Below are 24,100 nucleotides of genomic sequence, written 5' to 3' on the forward strand. Positions count from 1 at the left end.
ATTTTCTATTCTTCTGTGTTTTGGTTTGTCTGAGTATGTTTCTTATTGTATTGTGTTGTTGCTGCTGGATGCCTAAATCTATCTATCTATCTATCTATCTATCTATCTATCTATCTATCTATCTATCTATCTATCTATCTGATATCTGATATCTGATATCTGATATCTATCTATCTGATATCTGATATCTATCTATCTGATATCTGATATCTATCTATCTGATATCTGATATCTATCTATCTGATATCTATCTATCTATCTGATATCTATCTATCTATCTGATATCTATCTATCTATCTGATATCTATCTATCTATCTGATATCTATCTATCTATCTGATATCTATCTATCTATCTGATATCTATCTATCTATCTGATATCTTGCTGTGTCTTGTGTGGATTATACATTATATAGCATAATGTAGCACCTCTTATGCTTCCTGTAGTGTATTTCAGTCTGTCAGAATGAATATGTGGATCAAATGACATTATAGAGCGTTATAGAGCAATATAGAGCGGCCCTTACACTTGTTTAGAATGTTCAGAATGAACATGGAGATCATATGACATTATAGAGCGGCCCCTACATTTTCTGCAGTGTATTACAGTCTGTCAGAATGAAGATGTGCATTGTATGATATTCTAGAGCGTTTTAGAGCAGCCCTTACTTTTTGTGGTCAGAATAAAGAATAGAGAATGTCAAAATAAAGATGTGGATCAAATGACATTATAGAGCATTGTAGAGCACCCCTTTAAACTTTCTGTAGTGTATTACAGTCTGTCAGACTAAGCATGTGGACCATCTGAACATTTATAGAGCTTTGCTTTCTGTATGGTATTACAGAAAGAGTCAGAAACTGTCATCATATGGACTTTACCCTATTCTGCCACACCCACATTTAAAGGTTTTGTTTCTTGGTCATATCATATTTAAAGTAAATACAGTCTGAAGTAGCTACTACTATGAACACTGATCATGAAGTGACTAAGGCCCAATCCCATTTCACCCCTGCACGCAGAGGGGTTGGGTTTCCTGATTCTTGTTAGGCTGGAGGGGTGGGGGGAAGGGATGGGGCTTGTTAGCCCTTCAAACAGAAACTTTTCAGAGGCACACTTCAAACTAAGGAATATGAGAATAACTGGTAAAACGGCAACACAAAGTGACGCTTAGCACAATTTTACCAGAGTTTAATGTGTATTTTCAATGTTTTATGGTCTAATTCTTAATAACAAGCATGAAAAAAGCTTGCTAGTAGTTTTTCTCCCTCCTGTTGGATTTCTGCAGCTCATCCAGAGTGACCATGGTCCTCTCAATCTCAATAAAATACAAGTTTGTGGTTGTAATATGACAAAATGTGGTAAAGTTTGCAAATCACTGTTTATAGTAGAATAATGTTTAAAAAATGTTTTTTTGGGGGGAAACATAAAATGTGGTAGACTAAGCACTGTGAGAAGTAACTATTGGAATTAGATACTGACGATGGAGAGACAATTTAGAGGAGAAAAATAAGATGGAAATTGGGCGAGGCTATTTTGTAATTATGGCCAAACCCCATTTCACCCCTTGGCAATACCCCTTACCCTTACCCCTCTGTTTTGCGTGTGCATGTGGAGGGGTAGGGGTGTCCCGATTCTTGCTAACCTTCCTGTTCCACCTTAAATGGTGCTACAGCCGGCAGGGGCTGCAGCATTTAAGGCGGAACGGAAAAATAAAGTAAAATAAAAGCTAATAAAAGCTAATTGCAGCTCCCCATCACAGAGAAATTAAGAAATGGACAATATTAATTTCTGAACCATCTCCCTACTTTCTGATGACATACAATACCATAAAATTAGCTAGTTAGCAGCTAGATTACTGAACTTTAGCACTCCTGATGAAGTATCGGGTGCTTGAAGTAACTCTGTTACTTATATAGTGTCTTATTATACATGTACTGATCTAGTTAAATAAACTGGTTTTGTATTACATTATATTATGGGATAAATTGATGCTAGTGAATGAATGCTAATCTGAAGCGTAAGTCCAGACATCAGCCCTGCAGTGGTTTAGTATTGTCAGCACGTTTTGGTCTGCTTTTATACCCGTGTATAAAGTCAGCTTCATTAGCTTAATGCACAGCTGTTGGCAGAAGTTGGTGATGGAGCTGAATCACTCGGACTGGCTCGGCCTGGGTGGCATTAGGACAGAGGACGGAGGTGGAGCTGTTAGAATTAAGGCTCAGTTCTTCTCCTGCTGTATTTCCTTTCGAACTGCAGCCACACTGGAGTACATGTTATTGTGATAAATTACATCATAGTGCTACTTTCTGCGTGTATACACCTGTTAAGAAACAGTTTTACGGACCAGAAGCTACACAATAATGCAGTCTAGTGAGATACACTCGTAGTGAGGTCAGGCTGTTAGAAGATTCCCAACTTCCCAACTCTTACCATTCAAAAGTATTAATTCCACAGAACACAATTTTACTGCTCCATACCCTAATGCATGTGGGCTTTATACCTTTCTACACAAATGGCCTGTTTTGCAATATATTTGAACCAGAAGTGTAAACAACCCTTTAATAGGGATGCACTGAATATTTGGAAAGAAATACAGAAATTATTCTGAAAATCTTTTAATTATTTTGTGAAAATACCAAAAAATCTTGTACAAATGACTAATTTATTTAAACTCATACTGCAGGGTTTCCTCTAACTTTAGGAATTTCTTCCTAAAGCAGCCACAGCAGACCCACACCTTCCCCTTCCTCCCCCGGCCATCGTGTTAATTGCTGCTGTATACAGGGCAGGGAGCGGGGCAGAGAGCCAGCAGTGCAAACCAAAAAATGGCAGGTTTAAGTTAATTTTTACTTTCTACTCATAAAAAAAAAAAAAAACTTAAGTCCAAGTCAAAGTGGTTTTTATTGTCATTTCAGCTATATACAGAGTACACAGTGAAACGAAACAACGTTCCTCCAGGGACCATGGTGCACATAAACACAGTGTAGACAGAACAATAGTGCAACAGTACAAAAGTGCAGACAGACAATACAACACAATACAGACAAAGAATAATAAATAACAAGACAGTGTGCAAAAAAGACCAGTGAGGTAGTGATTACCTCTATTACACAGTGTGCAATAGAGTCCAGTGGAAGTAAAATAACGCATTCAGCTCACTATTAATTTACTCGGTTTACTGCCACTTCATGTTTTTAAATGGTTGTATTGTAATTGCTTTTCTTTCCAAAGTAATACATAAGTAAAATTTATTCAATAGTAAAAATGTAAATTCTATGAAATCTTTCAAAAACTGTGTTCTGTGAAAAATGTTAATTTAGTTTTTTATATTTAACAGATTTAATTTGAACATGGATGCCCAAACATTTGCATGTGACATGCAGTATATGTGACATGTTTCCTTATCCTCAGTATGAAGTAAAAAGGAAGGTGCTGGAAATCTTAACTGAGGGTTCAGCTGAAGTTCAGCTTTGTTGCTTGTTGAGCAGTGATGGGCTTTCATCAGCCGTCGCCTCGGGAGCGCAGGGCTTTAATGTTTTGGTCTGAGCTTTTGATTTCGCTCCATGTCTTTCATAATTCGCCGTGTGAGGATGATCAGGGATGTGCGTGGACTCGGTGTGATTGTAATTGCGTGAACATCCATCTAAACTCCGCCGCCATCGCTCCTCCCTCTTCTGTGACCTCGCAGTTAGCCCACTTGTTCGTTTTAGGTGGAGAGAGAGAGAGAGAGAGAGAGAGAGAGATAGCGAAGAATCTCTCAGACACGTCAACAGAACCTTCGCTAAGAGCTGAAATCTCCCAGAGCGCTCTGCTTGGGGACGTAATTGAGTGAGGTTAATTTGGACGAACTTTTTCAGCACATAAAAGCTTCCCTTCGCCTGCAGCTCTGCTTTTACCCGAGCATCTCTCTCGCTCTCTGCTTTCCTCCTCCACCTCTTTCTTACTTCCTCTCTGCCCTCATTCACTTTGCTCAATGAAGAGAGGCATTGAGCGTCTGCTACTGTGTAGACTGTGTGGGCAAAAGTATTGGCACACCTAGTAGTGTACACTGAAATGGATTTGTTTGGCTAAACCAAAACCAAACAAAATGAAACAATATTAGATAATATTATTAATAATATTAGATTCTAAACCAGTGGCCATTAATATGGAGCTGGTCCTCATTTTCAAGTACACCATATGGCCAAAAGTATGGGACACTTCAATATTACACTTATAGATGCTTTTTAGGATTTTGTTTTAAACCCATAAGCATTAATATGTTCATAATGTGTGAACTAAATCCAGATTAGGGCACCACAGCACTGTTATTTACAGCATCAAAAATAATTACTTTAAACTCTACTTTTGACGATTATTTGATTGCAGACTGGATGAATCCAAGATATTTTTCATTTTTTCTGCTCAACATGATTCAATTTCTTCAAATACAGGGTGTGACATGAAATAAACCAATCAATATGTCAATTGCCATTCTCTTTAAGAGCGGCAGGTTTGCTCTAACTTTGACGCATTGCTATTTTATCAGCGCAGTTCTTCTACGCTTCTCTGCAAAGAAAAGGGACCTGTGCATTCACGCTGTGAAGGTGCGCGAGCAGGTCATTTACGGGAACAGAAATGTTATTTTATATTCTATTCTGTTTATTGTTGATGTAAAAGTGTCTGTGCACTACTGCCTGTCCTTGTGTATGTGTATCGAGTGTTGCCAAGAAAGCAATGATAGTTGACTGTTGCCTAGGTTCTAGTCAGACAGTGGTGCCCATGTGTTTTCCATTGCCAAGATAGCAATACACCAGAAATCCAGAAATTTACCTGAACACACCTCACTTCCAGACCACCACACCCATCGGCGTAGATACAAGCGCTGTTGCTGTTTAAATGATACAGAAGGGAGGTGTGAAAACAGGCTGTTGGCGAAGTGTAAGATAGCAATATGAGCATCACGACGCACAGGGTGTAAGATCAGGGTCTGTATGATTAAAGGTAGCTTAAGTTACTCTAAGGTCTCAATTTACTTCTCTGCATTAAAGAAGTGTATTGATTAACCCCCATGACAGAGCATGACTTTTGGACCACATTGGGCTCTGGGCTTCTCTGATGTAATTCTGGCACTCTGTTGAGGCCAGAGGGGTCAGATTTTGTCAGAACATCGCTTCTTTTTCTTCCTCTGTTGTTTAGTAGATAAAAATAGCCTGCCATAATCTCCTGTAATCTGTCAGAATGGTCAAACTATCTGTAAAAATATTTTTTTACACAGCAAACAAATAAGACCATGATTTAGTAATTCTTTTGGTCTGGTCATGTTCTGGTTCTTTGGTCCAGACCATGGTTGATGGCACCTGTTTTGTTTTACACCTGCTATTTAGTTTTGAACCAACTTTTTGGTAATTTACTAAATTATTCACAGTGCTGTTTTTTAGGTGATGAATCTGTAATAAGTTTGATTTGTTGAGTTTGTGTGGTTTGTTGGGTAATTTTTGATGCAACTATGGCGTTCCCACAGCACACTGCATGGCTTGGTGTAGGTACTGGTTTGTGATTACATAATAAATAATTAATTCAGTGTATCAAATTTCATGTAATATTTAATGCAGCTCTGCATCTAAGGCTTGTTTTTTAGCATTTAGAAATTCAGAAAGCTGTTTTTTACTGAAAGGCAGGGATCGCTCTGCCTCGTTTAGAGCACCATGAGTCTGCAAATGATCTGTGTGAATTTCTAATGGTCCAGAGCTGGCCAATTGGTCCTTTGTTTCAGTCCCAGTGCTTTTATCCTGGTGAAGATGGGATCCATAAAGCCTCTGCTGATTTGTATTAATGACCCATTTTACTCTCGCCGTGGATTCGGCCCATAAGCAGTACGGAATAAAGGCCGGAGCTGATCTGCGTATTTAGATCTAAGTGTGATTGAGATGTATGCCTTGAGCTGGAGGTAGAGTCGGACACTGTGAGATAAGATAAGCTTTATTCATTCCTCAAGAGAAATTCTATTGTTCCTGTAGTGCACTGTGTAGAGTACAGCCAAGTTCTGTGACTTAATAATGGGCTCATATCTTCCTAGGGCAAATTTATACTGTTAATACTGTATCTTCAAATATTTGCACTAATGAATGCATTAATATTTAGCCACTTTATGTTGCATGCATTGCTGACACTGATGTACAAATGCACAAATAAAGCTTATCTAGTCCCTGTAGAAAAGAACTGACGATACAACAGGACTTTCTGGTGAAACAAACTTGAACCTATTGTCACCATGCCAAATTTGAGACATGGGATAGCGGGGAATAAAGACCCAGACATTAAGCTGTGAAGCAGTGGAACTGTGTTCTCTGGAATGATTGAGCTCTGTCCAGTACTTTTGGATAAGAAGAGTTGGAGAGGAATGAGGTGTGGTGGTGGTCATCCAAGTTTGTGAGCCCATTATGGGCGTTTTTACACCTGTAGTTTATTTCTTTGGTCCGAATCAATTTTCAGGTGTATTTACTTTTACGCTTTTTTCCTCTTTGGTTTGGTTTGGAGCAGCAGAAAAGGCAATAATTAATAACTGTAGTAATTATCAGGGTAATTAATCAAGTTAAACTGCACCTGAACAGCCATTTAGCTCAAACATGAGAGGTATATTTGATAGTTGGGTTGAGTAGAGATTGAATCACGTCCTCACCACAAATGAGACCACTTCCTCTCATGGGTCTCGATGCGATTGATGTCTTGGGTCAGCATCTAAGTGTGATTACAGTTTTCCCACCTGCAGAAATCAACCACACCAAGGGTACATTAGAACAAGAGTCTGTTAAATCTGAAAAATAGTACTGGTGTAAAAACACCCTAAAGCTCTTGTCACTGAATGCAATAAAATTCCCAGCAATGCTGCAAAATCTAGTACACCTTCCCAAGAGAAGACAGCCATATTTACCATACTTGTGTGTGTGTGTATATATATATATATATATACACATGCCCAGACTGGTGTACAGCGATTGCTGTGGTACCCACAACCCTCTCACCAATAACCCAGTGCTCAAACAGCTGAGCCACCACTGCCATGTTTTTGTAGAACCAGAGTAAAGGGCTTGGGTATTCAAACCATTACCTTATCACTGACCCAGCACCACTAACTCATCACTTCCCTGCACAGTAGAGAATGTACTGTATTGTACTCTCCATGAAGCAGAGAAAGTAAAAGGATTGGGTATCAAACCCACAACCATGTTATTAATGATCCAGCACTCTAACCACTGAGCCATCATTTCCTGAACAGTAAAGACTGTACTCTAAAGTACTCTGCCTGGAGCGGAGAGAGGAAAAAGGCTTAGGTGACCCTTATGACCCCTAAAACCTTGATTTTGAAGAGGCACTCTCAAAACAGAGGGTTAGATGTCCGCACAAGTGACTAAAGAGACCCACAAATTTTCCTCGAGTAATAGTTTAATGAGAAATTTCAATGTTTTAAGAAATCACTAGTAGTTCATCTCAGTAGCTATCTAGCTAACTCTCCTGTTCCACCTTAAATGGTGCAACAGATATCAAAGGCTGCAGCATTTAAGGTGAAATGGAAAAATAAATTAAAATAACAACTAATAAAAGCACATTTCAGGTGCTTGAAAGGTTGTCCCTATTATTAGGAGGAGGATTTCATCCTTTCCTCTTGTAACTCAGTTCCAAAGGGGAAGAGTTACCCTCAAAAACAATGAGTTAAGGGTACAGAGAGAAATGGCATTGGGACTTTGACCAGACTCAAACTGTGATGTTTTAAAGGACTGGGTCCAAACATCTCCAGAACATCAGGCAGGTCTTGTTGCGTGATCTAAGATGGGGCAACTAGTGAACTGGCTTGGCTAGCCAATCAGCTGATGCCTACATTGTTGAACCCTCACACTACATGGATCTGTGACCCCAGATACAGTTATCTAACCTTGCTTAGACTCAAACTGGCTTGTAAATGTAAAGAGATTGGAATATATATGGAAAAGCAACTGGAAAGCTAACCAGTGCTCAGAACCATAAGCACAAGGGGAACAAACACTATTAGTAAGGTGGTTTTAATATTATGGCTGATTTGGATAGGCTGATAACTGCATTCGATGTGAAGAAATAAGAAGAGAGTACTGTAGAAATTGCAGGAGCAATTTTTTCGCCTTAATTAACCTTAGCCAGCGTACGGGAATAGATGTAAGTATCCTAGAAACAGCACTCCTACTGAGCGAAGCCTCTTCCTTATCTGGAATGGAGATTCTCCATACATCTCCTGCCTCCACGGAAACGTGGGCACGCCGCCTCGCCTCTGCACCGCAGCCTCCCTGTCTCCATGGGAAAATGGAGATGGAGAAGCTCATTTTATTCAGCTTTGCAGATCATCATGCATGTTGCCCTCCTACATGTTCCATCAATCTGGAGAAACCTTCCGTAACAAATACAGTGTGGAGATAACCTTGAGTAGTGTGTTGGTGGGGATGCCAGTATCCTTCAGGGCGTTATCTAGTCTTCTTTTTCTGTGTGAAGTGGGAAGGAGGTGCGATGTTATCAGTGTTGCTGTGAGAAAGTTTATTAGCAAAGGTGATGGTTTCCATATACAGTGCAACCATAGAAACTTAGATAAGGGGCATGAAGTATGGGTGTAAGAAAATATTGTATCTCAATCTATAGGGTTTAGTTTGATGTTGGTCCTCCCTTTGCAGCTATAACAGCTTTAATTCTTCTGGGAAGGCTTTTCACAAAGTTTAGGAATGTGTTCTCCCAAACGCCCATTTGTGAGGTCAAGGCACTGATGTTGGAAAGAATGTCTCGCTGTCTCTAATTCATCCCAATGGTGAAATAGCAAAAACTGAAATTAAAAAGACTTTTGTATTAACTGAATCTAATAAAAACGGTAATTAAAAGGAGAAACATAACTCACTAGAACTGTGTGTTTATAAAACTAACTAAAACGAACTGAAATTACTCCTAGAATACCCTCATTTTCGTGTTTAATTTATTTATAAGTGATTTTCACTTCCGGAGTTCTACAGCGGGCAGTGTTGTGCCGATTCTGTTTGCGAAGCGGGAGTCGGATTCAGCAGGGAGACGGATACGGCACAACAGCGGCAGCGCGCGGAACCTCACGGTCTGTGGCGTTAGTTCTTGTGTAAAGAGCTCACGCTAGCCGCAAAATACGACAGAAAACACTGAGAAACTTCAGAATTATGTATGGGATTAGAATATGAGCATGAGGAGATAAAAGAGAAACAGGAGATACAGTGTGTGAGAACATTTACCTGTGAGTAGCTCATACACCACAACACACAAATCTCTCTCTCTCTCTCTCTCTCTTGTTTTTTAGATTGATCTCTCTGATGAGATGTGTGAAAACTAATAAAAACTAGCAAACCCACTCTAAAAACAAATTAAAACTGATCTGAACTGTAGGAGAAAAAGAAAAAAAAATGTAACTATAATAAAAATGAAAAATGTAATCACGTAGCTCTGGGCGCACATGAACATGAAACGCGTTTGACTTACAGCATTGTGTGTAGCTGTTCTTAAAAATAATTTTAATTAAATAATAGTTCTATGCTTCTATGTTACAGTGTTAACTAACATGTTAACAGTGTTAGTTAACATAATTCTAATTATATTTTGCTCCCGAAAACAGCCCGAAAACAGACAGTTTATGGGTCGGGTCGAGCTCTGGCTCATAATGACAGTTTATGGTTCGGAATGGGTCGGGCAGAATGTGCACAGGCTCAGGCTGGGTTGGGTCAGATTTTTTGGGCCCGATTTAACCTCTAAGGTCAGGACTTGACTGTGCAGGCCAGTGAAGTTCTTCAACACAAAACTGGTTCATCCTTGTCTTTAGGGAGCTTGCTTCTTGCACTGGTGTGCAGTCATGCTGGAATAGGAAAGGGACAATCCCAAACTGTTCCCGCAAAGTATGGAGCATGGGTGCATACAAAATCTCGTTACTATAATCCCACCTCCACCAAACTTTACACTTGGCACAATGCAGTCAGACAAGTACCATTCTCCTGGCAACTGCCAACCTAGACTGATCCATCAGATTGCCAATTGAAGAAGCATGATTCTTTACTTTAGACAACACATCTTCATGAGTCATGGAGTTGGATGGCTGATCAAATACTTTTTAGCATTCGACTACCCCTAACCCCCTTTTAATAATTATTTTATTAGTTGTAGTGTTAGCATGCTAGCTACCAGCCTCAACCCACATTACTACAGCAGCTTTAGCACGCCTTGTCCCACGTTAAATCTGCAGCCTTAGCATGCAAGTGGCTGGCCCAGTCCTACATCACTTCCAGCCTGGTCGATACATTGATACTGTGGCATGAGCATGCCAGTCCAACACTGACATCGCAGCATTTAAACTGAAGGTATGGGTCTTGTCCCACATCACTAGTGCTGTGTTAGTGCACTACGGGTCCTGTTTCATATCTGATCTCGTCTCAGCTGATCTTATTTTGTCTTCTTTTCTCTTCTCATCTTGTCTAATCTGATTCTCTAAAAGAATAGAACCAGAACATACATACAAAGGTATAGTTAGTTTTGAAGTCTTCACTGTTGAGCAAAAAACAAATTGGTATCCCAGAGCATAGGTTTGTTCAGAGCTTTCACTGCTGCTGTACATTGTGTAACTCTGGTATTTGTGTGTTTTCTTGCAGGAATCACCACTGTACTAACAATGACCACTCTGAGTATCAGTGCTCGTCACTCACTGCCGAAAGTCTCGTACGCCACAGCTATGGACTGGTTCATCGCCGTCTGCTTCGCCTTCGTCTTCTCCGCCCTAATAGAGTTCGCCGCTGTCAATTATTTCTCAACTCTACAGGCCAACCGGGAGCTACGCCGGGCCAGCGCCGCCCGTGCTACCATGGCGGCGGCTGCCGGCAACGACGGAGAAGTAGTTTCGGTAATATTTCTCCTCCTTCATATCTTTTTCCTGTTTCTTTTTGTATTCATTTCTTAGTTCAGTGCAGACCTGGTGTCTGGATGAATGAAGCATAAGATCAAAATAATTGTTTAAAAAGGGGTTTTACCATTTTAAGTAACTGATCATTACCAGTCACTTTCAGTTTTTGTTCTCAGTCATTAAACACAAGTTAAACATAAGAGTAGCTGTGAATTGGCTTCAGTTGATCATCTCAGTTGTGATTTTGGTCATCACCTCAAGTGTATTAGTGTTATACATTTTTGCAGTGAAAGTGGATGACCAAATAAGTGTTTTTTTTATTTTTTATTGACCATTTCTTCTGCCAAAAAAGTTTTAAAGGTTAAAAGCAGCAGCTTAGAGCTTAGAACTTTTGTTGTTACTTAGCAACAAAGAGTGAGTGGCATGGAAAAGATACAGTATAATCACGTAAGACATTTCAAAACATTTGTGCTGTCAAAACAAGAGCTGTGATGCATTTGTGTAGTAGTACACAGTAATAATATAAGGTATAGACTATAAACCAAACAAAATAGTGCATGATTGGCAGATTAGCACTTTAGTTATAAATGTATTATTTTTTTTAAATAACAGGAAATAATTAAGCATTGCTAATTCAACATGTTTCATTCAAGTTCTCCTAAATATTTCAGAAGAGGTTTTTATATTGCAGCTGAGGGGCACAGCATTCTGTAAGTGATCTTAAATTTAAGGATAGTCTTTGGAGTTTTTCTCCCCAAATAAGGGGAGGACAATATTCAAACCGACAGGGAGTAGAGGGGAGGGGAGAGCTGTATTCCAAGTGAGTGGAGAACATTCTCAACTATTCTTAACTGAGCTTCAGGTAAGGGAGGACAGTATTTTAATTGAGATCCAGGGCAGTATTAAAATTTTGAGGCAACAGGATTCTAATTCAGGAATGACAGGACAATATTTCCAATTTGAGACAGTGGACAGTATTTTAATTGGGAAGGAGGACAGTATGTCAGTTGAGAAGGAGGACAAGATTTCAATTCAAATGAAGGGCAGTATTTTAATTGAGACAGGGGACAATATTTCAATTTAGAAGCAAAAGTTTTTAAACTAAGGAAGAACAGTATTCCAGTAGATTTGGGAAATAATTGTAATTGTGAGAGGACCGGCTCCCCATTGAGGGAGAACAGTATTCCGATTGTGATGGGGATCTGTGTTCTAATTGAGAAAGAGGACAATATTCCAATTGAGAAAGAGGACAGTATTTCAATTGAGAAGGAGGACAGTATTTCAATTGAGAAGGAGGACAGTATTTCAATTGAGAAGGAGGACAGTATTTCAATTGAGAAGGAGGACAGTATTTCGATTGAGGAAGGAGGACGGTATTCCAATTGAGAAAGAAGACATTTATTTAATTGAGGGAGGAGGACAGTATTCCAATTAAGGACAGACAATATTCCAATGCAGATTGGGGCAGTATTCCAATTGGGCACAGGCAGTATTCCTATAGGTGGTGGGGAAATGGGGGAGTGCATGTTGAGACATACTACCAAATAGGGGGGAGGGTCAGTATTGCAGCAAAATGTGATATTATTTCAAAAGAAGAGCAACAGCATTTCAAATAATGGCGGGCGCAATAGTCCAAGTGAGATAAAACAATATTCTGATTGATTGCTGTTACCCCCTGCGATGCCCTGTGGTGCCCTGTGGCGCCAGGCCTGCCTCAGTGGAGCCCTTCTTCCCCCTCATCCCTCACTCTGTCTTTGATAAGGAGCTCAGTAGACGGAGGAGACAGCCAGTGGAGTGTCATTACGTAAGAAGCTCGATTAAACTCAGCACGAAGAGGGAAAATGTTCAGATTGCTGCAGGGCAAGAGGCAAAACCCTGTGGTTACTTTAAATAAAAAAACACCACAGTGACGAACAAGAGAGAGAAAGGGAAAAAGAGGGGGAGTGGGATCTAATAAATGAATGAATATGGGAAGAAACAGGCAGATTTCTCTCTATCCACTGACGTCAGTGAGTATGTTGTGTTGGCGTGTTTGACGCTGCTGTGGTTTTGTGTTTTGCTCAATGCCCTGTAGTAGCGGAGTTGGTGCTGGAGCTGGTGGGTGGAAAGGCCTTGCAGCTTTTGTGGAGGAACAAAGACTGTGTGGTTTACTCACAGGAGCTGTTCCTAAAACTCCCCACCACTTCCATTTTTCCTCTGTTTCCAAGCTTCTGTCCATCTGTCCAAATAAATTAGAATAACTGTAATGTCAGAAAAATAATGTTAAATACTGTTGAGTAATGGAGCCCTCAGTGAAACCATTAGTGGCAGTTGAATTCGGGGGGAGGGGGGGTACTTCAGTATGGGATTTGGTCGGGAGGAGGATCAGTGGGGGGCAATATTGAAGTGGGACATAATCTGAAAAAGAGCCAATGAAAAGAGACAGAACTCCTACCTCTTGTGGCATTCAGCAGTACAGTGATACACCATTACAGCAGGGGGGCAGATCATTTTCCAAATGGAGTGGAGTAATAAACGAGCTGAAAGGGGTCAGAACTGAAACTGAGTAGGGGCAATCACTCCAAATGAGGAGGGACAATACTGCAGATGAAACTATACAGTATTACCAATAGAACATATCAAAGTTCCAGTCATGGGAGATACGGTAGTACCAAAGAGAAAGGGCAGTATTCCAACTGACATGTGACAGTATCCCAATTGAAGTGGGGGCAGGATTTTACTCCAGAAGGTACAGAACTCGCAGTTTCCAAATCTGGTGCCTGGAAAGGATAGTATTCCAGCTGAAGTGGGACAATATTACACATGAGGGCAGACAGTATTTCAAATAATGTGAAGCAGAATGCCATCTGATATACTGAAACAGAGTAGGGGCAATATTCCATTTGAAGCAGGACATCATTCTAGTTGAGGTGAGAGAATATTGTCATTAAAACTGGACAGTACTACAAATAGAATGGATGCATATTCTAGTCATGGGGTACAGTACTCCCAGTCAAAAAAAAAAAGGATTATTCCAAATGAGATGGGACAGTAGGATTTTAGGTACTAGGTGGTAGTAGGGAGTACTGTCCCAACAAATTGAATATTGTCTTTATTTAGTTGGAGTACTGTCTCCCCAATAATTGGACTATTGTCCCAACCCAGTCAGAGTACTGCCCTTCTGTAACTGGAATATTGTCCTCTTTACTAAGTTGGACTGTTCTTACCCAGTTGTCATACTGTCCTGCTACAATTACAGTAGCTATTGCTCCTTACAATTGGAATATCATCCTTATTCAGTTAGAGTACTCTATTGTTTGAACTGGAATATCATCCTCACTCAGAGTACTGTATTGTCTGAATTGGAATATTGTACATACTCAGATGGAGTACTTTTTCCTGAAACAAAAGTGGAATATTGTTCTCGCTTAGTTTGAGTTTTGTCCCTTCTAAATTTTTACTATTATTCTAATCCAGTTGGAAAAGTGTCCACCTCCTTAATTGCAATAATGTTTCCACTCAGTTGGAGTGCTGCTGCAGAATGGAAATATTGTTCTGACCCTGTTGGTATACTGCCCCCTCCCCCCACCACCACAATTGGAATATTGTTGTTATACTGTCCGCTACAGTATTTTCTAACTTGGTTGCAGCACTGTCCTCCCTAGAGTTGGAATATATTATCTTCTCAGCTTCTCAGTACCGTCTTTCACACAGAACTAGATTTTTGTCCTTACTTAGCTGGCGTACTGTCCCTCACATTTGGAGTACTGCACACCACAAGAAGAATACTGTCCTTTCTCAGTTGGAGTAATGTCCTTCATGTACTCCAAGTCAGTCCCATGAAGTAATGTCAATTGGTATACTGTCCCTGCCATTTGGAATAGTGCACCCTAGTGAAAATTCAATTTGTTCCTTTCTATTTGTAAGTTTCCTTATGCACACAACTGTAATATTGTCTCATTCTTGACAAAATGCTGCCTTTCCCTCTTGTGGGTTTGGAATATTGTCCCTATACATTTATATTCCTGTCCTCCACTGAACTGGGAAACTGTTCCACTCTATTCTACTAGAGTTGCATGTATGTGATCAGCCAAGGCATCTTTATCAGTGTGGGCATGAGGGTGTCTACAGAATGTTGATACAACTTCAGTGGTCAAAATTGTTAAGATTCTTGAGGCCTTATGCTACGTTCAGCTCCACCGAGGGTCTTCAGAAACTCTAAAAGAGGTGTTTGTATCTGAAACCCACTGAGCTTATTATCTGCTGCCGTAGGTTTTGGCCGGCAGTGTGGCGTGAAAAAGAGAAGAAAGAAAAGCTCCGTATGCGAACGTCCAGGTTGAAAGCTGCCTGGTGTGCTGGTGAAAATAGCAGCAGCATTAATGCGGGCCGAGCCAGGAGCCACATGGAGATACACAGCTGACACACAGCTCAGAAAACCTGCTCAGCCATGAAAGCCCAGTCAGAGCCGTCAGACACTGCCAGGAAATGCCAAAGAGCTTTTACTGAGAGTGCTTGCTCTGCTAATGCAGGCCATGGAGGACTCGCTGCTAGTTTGAGCCAGTTCTGGTTGTTAATTCACATTGTTTTATACGATCAATAGAATAAAAAAAAAGTTTATCCTGCTTTTGTTTGGATAACTGTTTCTACTGTCAATATGTATGCAATAGAAAACTTACCATTAAGCATAACTGAGTCAATTACAAATTTGACATACAGCAGTACTTAGTATCTAACCAGCACAGTGCCATCAACCTGTTATTAACTGTAAAAGAGAGTAATTTATGAAAACACAATTAACACCTCAGCAACACAGGGTAATGGCAACACTGAGACCTGGATGCTACCCACTATATAAAATACTAAGCTTTAGGGCGAGCAAATACACACTGATAACAGTTGATGGTGGAGGACATGCCCAATATGCAGTTATAGGGTGCCAGAAGCCATTGGAGAATATTTTTGTTAGTTTAACAATCTTTTTTAAGTTTTTCTTAGGTCAAAGTTGTTTAAATTAATTTTTTAGTGGACACTAAGTTCACTCAACATGATTATACTGGATCATCTACTTTTTAGAGAGTAATGGAAGCAATACCTCACAGTATTCCATTTAGCAAGCTGCTAACTGCATCACAGATTTTGTTGAGATAAACAGTCTCCTCTAAAAGTATTTCTGCTGTAGACTGGAACATTTGGAATTGACTTTATAAGATTAATAAGAAACAAAAGATCAACATTTAAGTACTTATTTTCTGGTATTTACATCTGTATCTGATACACAGTTCAGAAAGTATCACTGCCTGTCTGAACCCACCAAATTTTCTTGTGATTAAAAGAAAGTATTGAAACAGATCTACTTAAAGTAAATTTATTTAGTTGCAAATCCTTCACTTGCAGTAACTGCATCATGTCTGTGACTCAATGGCATCACTAATCTTCTTCATTCTTCCTCTGTGATGCTTTTCCAGGCTGCAGTGGGTTTTGGGTCATTATCTTGCTGCATGATGAAGGATCTAACAGTCAGTTTGGTTTTATCTTTCTTTAAATTGAGAGACAAAATGTTTCTGTTGATTTCTGAGTTGAATATTTTGCATGTACATATTTTACAATAATTACATGAATGAATATTAACAAGGCCATCCCAGAATAAGCCTTGCAAGCCCAAGCCATGACACTACCTCCACTGTGTTTCAAAGATCAGCTGTATGTTTGAGATCATGAGCAGAACCATTCCATCTCCAAACATAAGCCTTTCCATCACGTTGGTTAAGGCTAATCTCTCATTAAAAGTTTAATGTCTCATCAGTTCATAATCAGTTCACAGATTGTTTTCTTGGAAAGTTCCAGAGTGACCGTCCTCTTCTTCTTGCTGATTATTGGTTTTTGTCTTCTGGTAAAACCTCAGTATCATGAAGTCTTATGTAAACAGTAGGTTGTGACACCTCAATTAATTTTCTCAGGAGGTTGTTTTTAATGTTGGTTGCTCCTCTAATTATAAATAGCCAATAAATAACCCAAATCTTAAACTAAGCGCTGTTAATTGTTTAACACACCTGGGCAACAAAACACACCTGACAATTACATGTTCCAATACTTTTGCTCACAAGGAAAATGGGTGGGTTCAGACAGCAGGTGTATCAGATCCAGATGTAAATAGGAGCTGAAATATTGATTTTGTATCTTAATAATCTTTTAATGTCAAATTCAAATGTTTTCAGTCTACAGAAGAAATAATGGGATTGACCTCATTGTTCCAATACTTTTGGAGGACACTGTATCTGTGTGTTTAGACATGTTTATCAGTAATGTTTATTTCTCTGTGGTTTTGTTGTATTCAGCCTCCACTGGACCCCGGGGGTGTGCTGAAGAAGAGGCTAAATTCTTTGTCCCAGAGGGAAATACCCCCTCGTTTCACCACCCCGCCCCCATCGGACTTCCGCCAGCAGGGTTCTGCCGTGCCCACTAATGCCATGTTAGCAGGAACCAGCATCATCGATAAATACTCACGCATCCTCTTCCCTCTGAGCTTTGGCGCCTTCAACCTGGTCTACTGGATCGTCTACCTGACCAAAGACACCATGGAGTCCAGGTGAGGCCATACCTCAAACTTAACAAGTACAGTTTGGAGCCGGATTTAATGTCAAAAGTCAAATGTCTGAAAAGAACTGTTGTAAAATCATTCGTTCAGTGCATATGTGCTACTAGATTTAGCAGTCATGATGGTATAGATGTAATGAGAATCCCACGAAACGCCACATTTATATACAGCCTCATTACCGAGATACAGAGTTTTAGTAAATACACTTGGCCATCTTCATGGATCGATTTGGTTTCATATTTTCTTTATTATATGACTCAGATCCCTCAGGCTTTTTTTCAGCTGCTGTTTCCAAATGCGCTGCACAAACTGTTCACACATCTTTCTAAAAAGTATTGACAGTTATCTGTTGGGCATGCCCTTACTGCCTGCCTGTGTTCCTATTGGCCAGTTTCACATGAATCTACCAATTACAATGGAGAAATTAATGAGGGCCGCTGTCTCAGCAGTGGTTGCAATAGAAAGGGCATATTCTACAGATTCAGGAAGTGTTTGAAATGTATTTCTGCTCTGTGTATGTACAATACTATCAATAAAAATATTGAGGAAGAGCGAGTTTGATGCAAAATGCAATATTTCAGAATGTGTCACATGCACTGCAATAAATATTGTCACGGTATAAAATGTTATATACCGTATTTTTTGGACAAAAAAATAGTTAGTAAAGCTACACTGATGAATTACAGAGGATAAGGGAGTTTGCGCTGCTATCCGGGGCTGGGAAGCAATGCTAACTGCGACTGGCTATGCTGCTAACCGTGGCTGGGTAACGCTGTTAACCAGGGCTGGCTATGCTGTTCACCAGGGCTGGGAAGCACTGCTAACAGGGGCTAGGAAGGGCTGCTAACCGGTGCTAGCTAGCGCTGCTATCTGGGACTGGGAAACGCCGCTAATTGGGGCTAGTTAGCAGTGCTAACCGGGGCTGGCTAGCACTGATAACTGGGGCTGGGTAGCATTGCTAACTGTGTCTGAAAAGCGCTGCTAGACGGGGCTGGCTAGTGCTGATATTCGGGCTGGCTCGCGCTGCTAACTGGGACTGTCTAGAACTGCTAATCGAGGCAGGCTATGCTGCTAACTGTGGCTGTGTAGCACTGTTAACTGGGGCTGGTTAGCACAGCTAACCTCAGCTGGCTATGCTGCTAACCACGGCTAGCGGATAGTGCACTGGTCTGAACTTTGTGACATTTTGGGAGGTGTAATATCGCCTGGCCCATCAGTTACATTAATTGTTTACTTTCAGCTGGAACAAAACTGGAAAACTGGACTGAAAACTGGATATCTGGTACGGTGTGTTTGTGTGTATGTATGTGTTATGTAAATGAATCAGTGTCAGGGTGGTGCAGATAGGAGCGTTTAGTGGAACTGTACTGGTGCTGGAAGATCTGTTACACTCATTCAGGAGAAACTGGATGAAGTGAAGCTGACGGAGCATTATCCTCCGTTACATAACCGCTGTGAGACACGCCGCGCCGCTGGAGCCTCAGCACCGCCAGCGGGCAAACCACAGCTACTGGACCAGTAACCCAGCCCAGAACTATATATCCCCCAGAGAGAGAGAGAGAGAGAGAGAGAGAGAGGGAAAAGTGAGAGAAAGAAAAGATATAAAATTCTTCCCTCCTGACAATTTAGACCACATAGTACACATAGGAGTCTGAGTACAGTTAAAAAAAAAATTTTAGTTAGCCACAACAATCAAGAGACAAGGCTAATGTAGTAAACAAGCAGTGAAACTCTGTACTTCACTGGTTAACACTGGAGCTTCAAAACAAATGTGGCTAACACACCATAGAATCTTATACTCCACCAATTAGCACTGGAGCTTCAAGGCCGGTGTAGTTATGAATCAACATAACCTTATACATCACAAATTAGCACTGGAGCTGTGAGAATAAAGTACATAACAAGCAGCAGAACCCAGTATTCCACAAATTAGCACTGGAGCTACAAGGCTAATGTGCATAACAAGCAGCAGAACCAAGTATTCCACAAATTAGCACTGGAGCTACAAGGCTAATGTAAATAACAAGCAGCTGAATCAAATATTCCACAAATTAGCACTGGTGCTATAAGGCCGTTGTAGTTATGAAGCAACATAACCTTATACTGCACAAATTAGCACTGGAGCTATTAGGATAATGTGCATAACAAGCAGCAGAACCTTACATTCCATCATTTAGCACTGGAGCAGCAATGCTAATATAGATAGCCATCAATTATTACTAGATTTACATCAATCAGTGTAACCATTTACTCTATTAGTTAGCACTGGAGCTCCAACACTAACGTAGATAACAAACAACAGAACTTTATACTTCACCAGTTAGCATTCTCCAGTTAGGAGCTGCAAAGCTAATGTAGATAACAAACAACACTCCACCAATTAGCACCAGAGCTACAAGGCTACAAGGTTAATATACAAGCAAATCCTTTACCTTCCTTCTTTTCTTCTTTTAAAAACTAGAATTTTTTTTAGCACCAAAAAGTTACTTTAACTCATTTTGGTAGTACTAACAGGCCTTGGATTTTTGTCTGAATTATTATTGAGAACATACTCCTACTTTGCCTGCAGATCCTGATAAAATCTAATTTTGAAAAGAAATCATAATTTTCTAGTTTTTACCGGAATGCCAAAAGTCACAGCATTATGTGGTTTGATCATGAAGTCTTACCTAAGGGAATGACTTGGGTATGCCCACACCTAAGTTGTGAGGTGTTATTCTGTGAGTGAGGCTGAACACTGGCCAGCATGCTCATAGCAAGGTCAGGTGAATTATGGGAGTTGGAGTGCATCCTGATACTGGGTGCAGATAGATGTTTGAACATTATCACTCCTCAATTAACAGTGTCATGTGTGTCATGTAACACAATACTAGTTCCTGTCTCATTACAGTTGCCATGTCAGTGTGTACATAATAATTGTATGTAATTAGGTAATTGCGCATGAATATATGCAATATATTGATGTACAAAATTTACTTTTAAGTGTAATTACACTAGTATGTTGCTAGTTGTAATGGTGAACAGTACACCAGTGATTGCATGATTACTACATTATTATGGATTGGTTATGTGCAACTTCACAGATATCACGGACACATAGTATAAAGTCTGACTAAAGTTTTCCATGTTTACACTCTTTATATAAAAGTTCTCCTCTTCACTGCAGGAGTGTTCAGCTTATTTCTGAATATGAAAGGTCTGAGCCGAGGGAGGCTTTTCTCTTTTCTATTCTTATTCAACCGGATTTTGGCTCTGGTTCTGACCCAGCAAACCACAGCAAGAGATTTCTGGACCTAATCCAGTCTGTAAGTCAAAAATCTGATAAGATAAAGTTTGGTAAAAACAGACAGAGACTTTTGTGCTTTGCTCTACAGCTCTTATTGTGTTTGTTATAAATTATTGTAGTAGCAAACTAGCTTCAGATCAAATGTGGTTAGTAGCTGATCCATTAGAACTCCTTATTCTCATTATCGGGAAATGGTCTCCTGGTGCTGAAGCAGCTCTCAGGGACTGTTTTGAGTCCACTGAATGGAGTGTATTGCAGGAGCCATATGGGGATGACATTGAGGGGACTACACATTGCATGACGGACTACATGAACTTTTGCATGGACATTGTTGTTCCTGTGAAAACTGTGCGTTGCTTTGCTAACAACAAGCCCTGGATAACCAGCAACGTTAAAGGCCTTCTAAACAAGAAGAAGAGGGCCTTTAAAGATAACAACCAGGAGGAGCTTAGGAGCGTACAGAGGGAGCTCAAAGTCCATTTGCGAGAGGCCAAGGAGTCCTACAGGAAGAAGGTGGAGCAGAAGCTGAGGGAAAATGACATGAGGGAGGTATGGAATGGAATGAAGACAATCACTAGCTGTAAGCAGAGGATGGACAGTGCCGCAGATGGTGAAGTAGAGAGAGCCAATGAGTTCAACACCTTCTACAACCGGTTTGACTGCCCTGTTCAAGACCCTACAGCTCTGGCAGACACCTCCTCCACACCCCCCCTCATCTCATCAAGCAACTCAGCCCCCGCTCCCCCCTCCTCCCCACACTCAGCTGTCCTGACCACCAGCACCACTGTAGTCCCCCCTCCTCCTCCCCCTCTGCACACCTTCACTGCTGACCAGGTTAGAGGTGAACTAAGGAGACTCCACCCAAGAAAGGCAGCTGGGCCGGACAAAGTGTGTCCCAGACTACTAAAGTCCTGTGCAGCTGAGCTGGGGGCTCCCCTGCAGCACATCTTCAACCTGAGTCTGCGTTTGGGGAGGGTCCCCACGCTGTGGAAGACATCATGCCTGGTTCCAGTACCCAAGAAGACGCACCCCAGTGAACTCAATGACTTCAGGCCTGTCGCCCTTACATCACATATCATGAAGACCCTGGAACGTCTGCTTCTACACCACCTCAGACCCCAGGTTCAACATGCAATGGACCCCTTGCAATTTGCCTACAGAGAGAAAGTGCGAGTGGATGACGCCATACTGTACTTTCTCCACCGGACCCACTCTCATCTGGACAGAGGAGGCAGCACTGTGAGAGTCATGTTCTTTGATTTTTCCAGTGCTTTCAACACCATTCAGCCTCTCCTACTGAAAGACAAGCTGGTGGGGATGCAGGTGGATTCATATTTGGTCTCCTGGATCACAGACTACCTCACTGACAGACCTCAGTATGTCAGATTGAAGGACTGTACATCAGAGACTGTGGTCTGCAGCACAGGAGCACCACAGGGGACTGTGCTCTCCCCGTTCCTTTTTACACTCTACACCTCAGACTTCCAGTACAACTCTGAGACGTGCCACATGCAGAAGTTTTCAGACGACACTGCCATTGTGGCCTGTATACGGGGAGGAAAGGAGGAGGAGTACAGACACCTGGTGAAAGACTTTGTGGCGTGGTGCAATAGAAACAACCTGCTGTTGAACACCTCCAAGACCAAGGAGATGGTGGTGGACTTCCGCAGGGCCAGGCCACCCATACAGCCAGTATCCATTGTGGGAGTTGATGTGGAGATGGTGAAGACCTACAGGTATCTCGGACTGCATCTGGATGATAAGCTGGACTGGTCAGCCAACACAGACATCCTGTACAAGAAGGGGCAGAGCCAGCTGTCTTTTCTATGCTGTGGTGTGCTGGGGAGGAAGCATGAAGAAGAGGGACGAGATGCGTCTGGACAAGCTGGTCAGGCGGGCGGGGTCCGTGGTTGGTGTGGAGCTAGACTCTGTGGTAACGGTGGCAGAGAGGAGGACACTGCAAAAACTACTCTCCATCATGGATGATGATGGTCACCCACTGCATTTCATCATCATGGATCAGAGGAGCAGTTTCAGTGGCAGGCTCTTGTCACAGAGCTGCTCTACGGACAGACTGAGAAGATCGTTCGTTCCGAGAGCCATCAGACTCTTCAACTCCTCCCAGTGGAGCCGGAAGAGAGAGGACAGATGAGGAACGAGTCTCAATATGTGCTTTCTTAATCAGCCTTTTTTATCTGTACTGGAAAGCACCCTACACATCTACACCCTGGGACTCTTTTGCCTTTTTACTGTATATACTGTTCATTTGCATCCCTGGACACTTGGCACTTTACTGTACACTCTGTACCTTTTCACTCCTGGACACTTTACTGTACATCTTGTACATTTGCACCCCTGGACACTTTGTCACTTTACTGTACATCCTGTACTTTTGCACTATCTATGACTGATTACTTTCACACTTTGTATAGTTTTTTTGTATTTATATATTTATGTATATATTTTTAAGTCTCAGTTTATAATTTTATAGTTTAGAGTCTTATATTCCTCACTGTGCTCTTTTATTTTATTTTACAATACTTATTGTTTGTTTCTACTGTGTACTGTTTGTTTCGACTGTGTTGTGTAACTGCTACTGGCTGCTAAATTTCCTTCGGGATCAATAAAGTGTCTGTCTGTCTGTCTGTCTGTCTGTCTGTCTGTACGTACTTCAGTAGAGTGGCTTTACTTCTCCTTACAACCTGACTGGTAAAATTCATACACAGGGTGCACCAGATTATAGGGCGCACTTACGATTTTGGGGAAAATTAAAGGATTTTAAGTGCACTTTATAGTGTGAAAAATACAGTACTATTGTCATACTTTTGCCACTATTGTCTATGGAAAACTTCAGTATGTATTTAATTTTTAATTAAAAAAAATTAAAGGCAAGCCTGGTCTTTTAGGTAGGGATGGTGTCCACCCCACGCGGGAGGGTGCTGCCTTACTTTCATGCAGCATAGCTCATAGTCTTTTAGTTAGTCGGCAGAGTAGTATTAGAAGCTGCTGACAATCCAGAGCCGGGACCAGGCCGCAGACAGAGAGGCTTAACCAACCGTCTGCGAGCTGCAAAGAGACGTTACCTAGATACCAATGTATTCAGACTGTGTCTGTCCCCCGAGTCAAACAAAAACATCAAAAAACTAAAACAGTAAATCTAAATAACTTAACTTATATTAAACAATCATATCCAGACTGTAGTACTAACATTTCAAGCCTAAAGATTGGTTTACTTAATATTAGATCTCTAAATTCAAAAGCAGTTCTGGTGAATGAAATGATAACTGATCAGAAATTCGATGTTCTGTGTCTGACAGAAACCTGGATTAGGCCAAATGAA

At 41.0% G+C, this 24,100-nt stretch overlaps 1 protein-coding gene across 2 annotated transcripts in view; it reads left to right on the forward strand.

Moving 5' to 3' along the window:
- The window catches only part of gabra6b (gamma-aminobutyric acid type A receptor subunit alpha6b), a 62,669-nt gene that overhangs the window by 21,846 nt on the left and 16,723 nt on the right, over positions 1–24,100 (forward strand). For both annotated transcript variants that reach the window (XM_007237225.4, XM_007237226.3), the window contains 2 exons: positions 10,653–10,900; positions 17,215–17,465. In XM_007237225.4, coding sequence (XP_007237287.3) covers positions 10,653–10,900; positions 17,215–17,465 — 499 coding nt within the window. The remainder of the gene's footprint in view (positions 1–10,652; positions 10,901–17,214; positions 17,466–24,100) is intronic.

The sequence above is a fragment of the Astyanax mexicanus genome, chromosome 17 (genome assembly GCF_023375975.1).
Source record: "Astyanax mexicanus isolate ESR-SI-001 chromosome 17, AstMex3_surface, whole genome shotgun sequence".
Classification (NCBI taxonomy): domain Eukaryota; kingdom Metazoa; phylum Chordata; class Actinopteri; order Characiformes; family Acestrorhamphidae; genus Astyanax; species Astyanax mexicanus.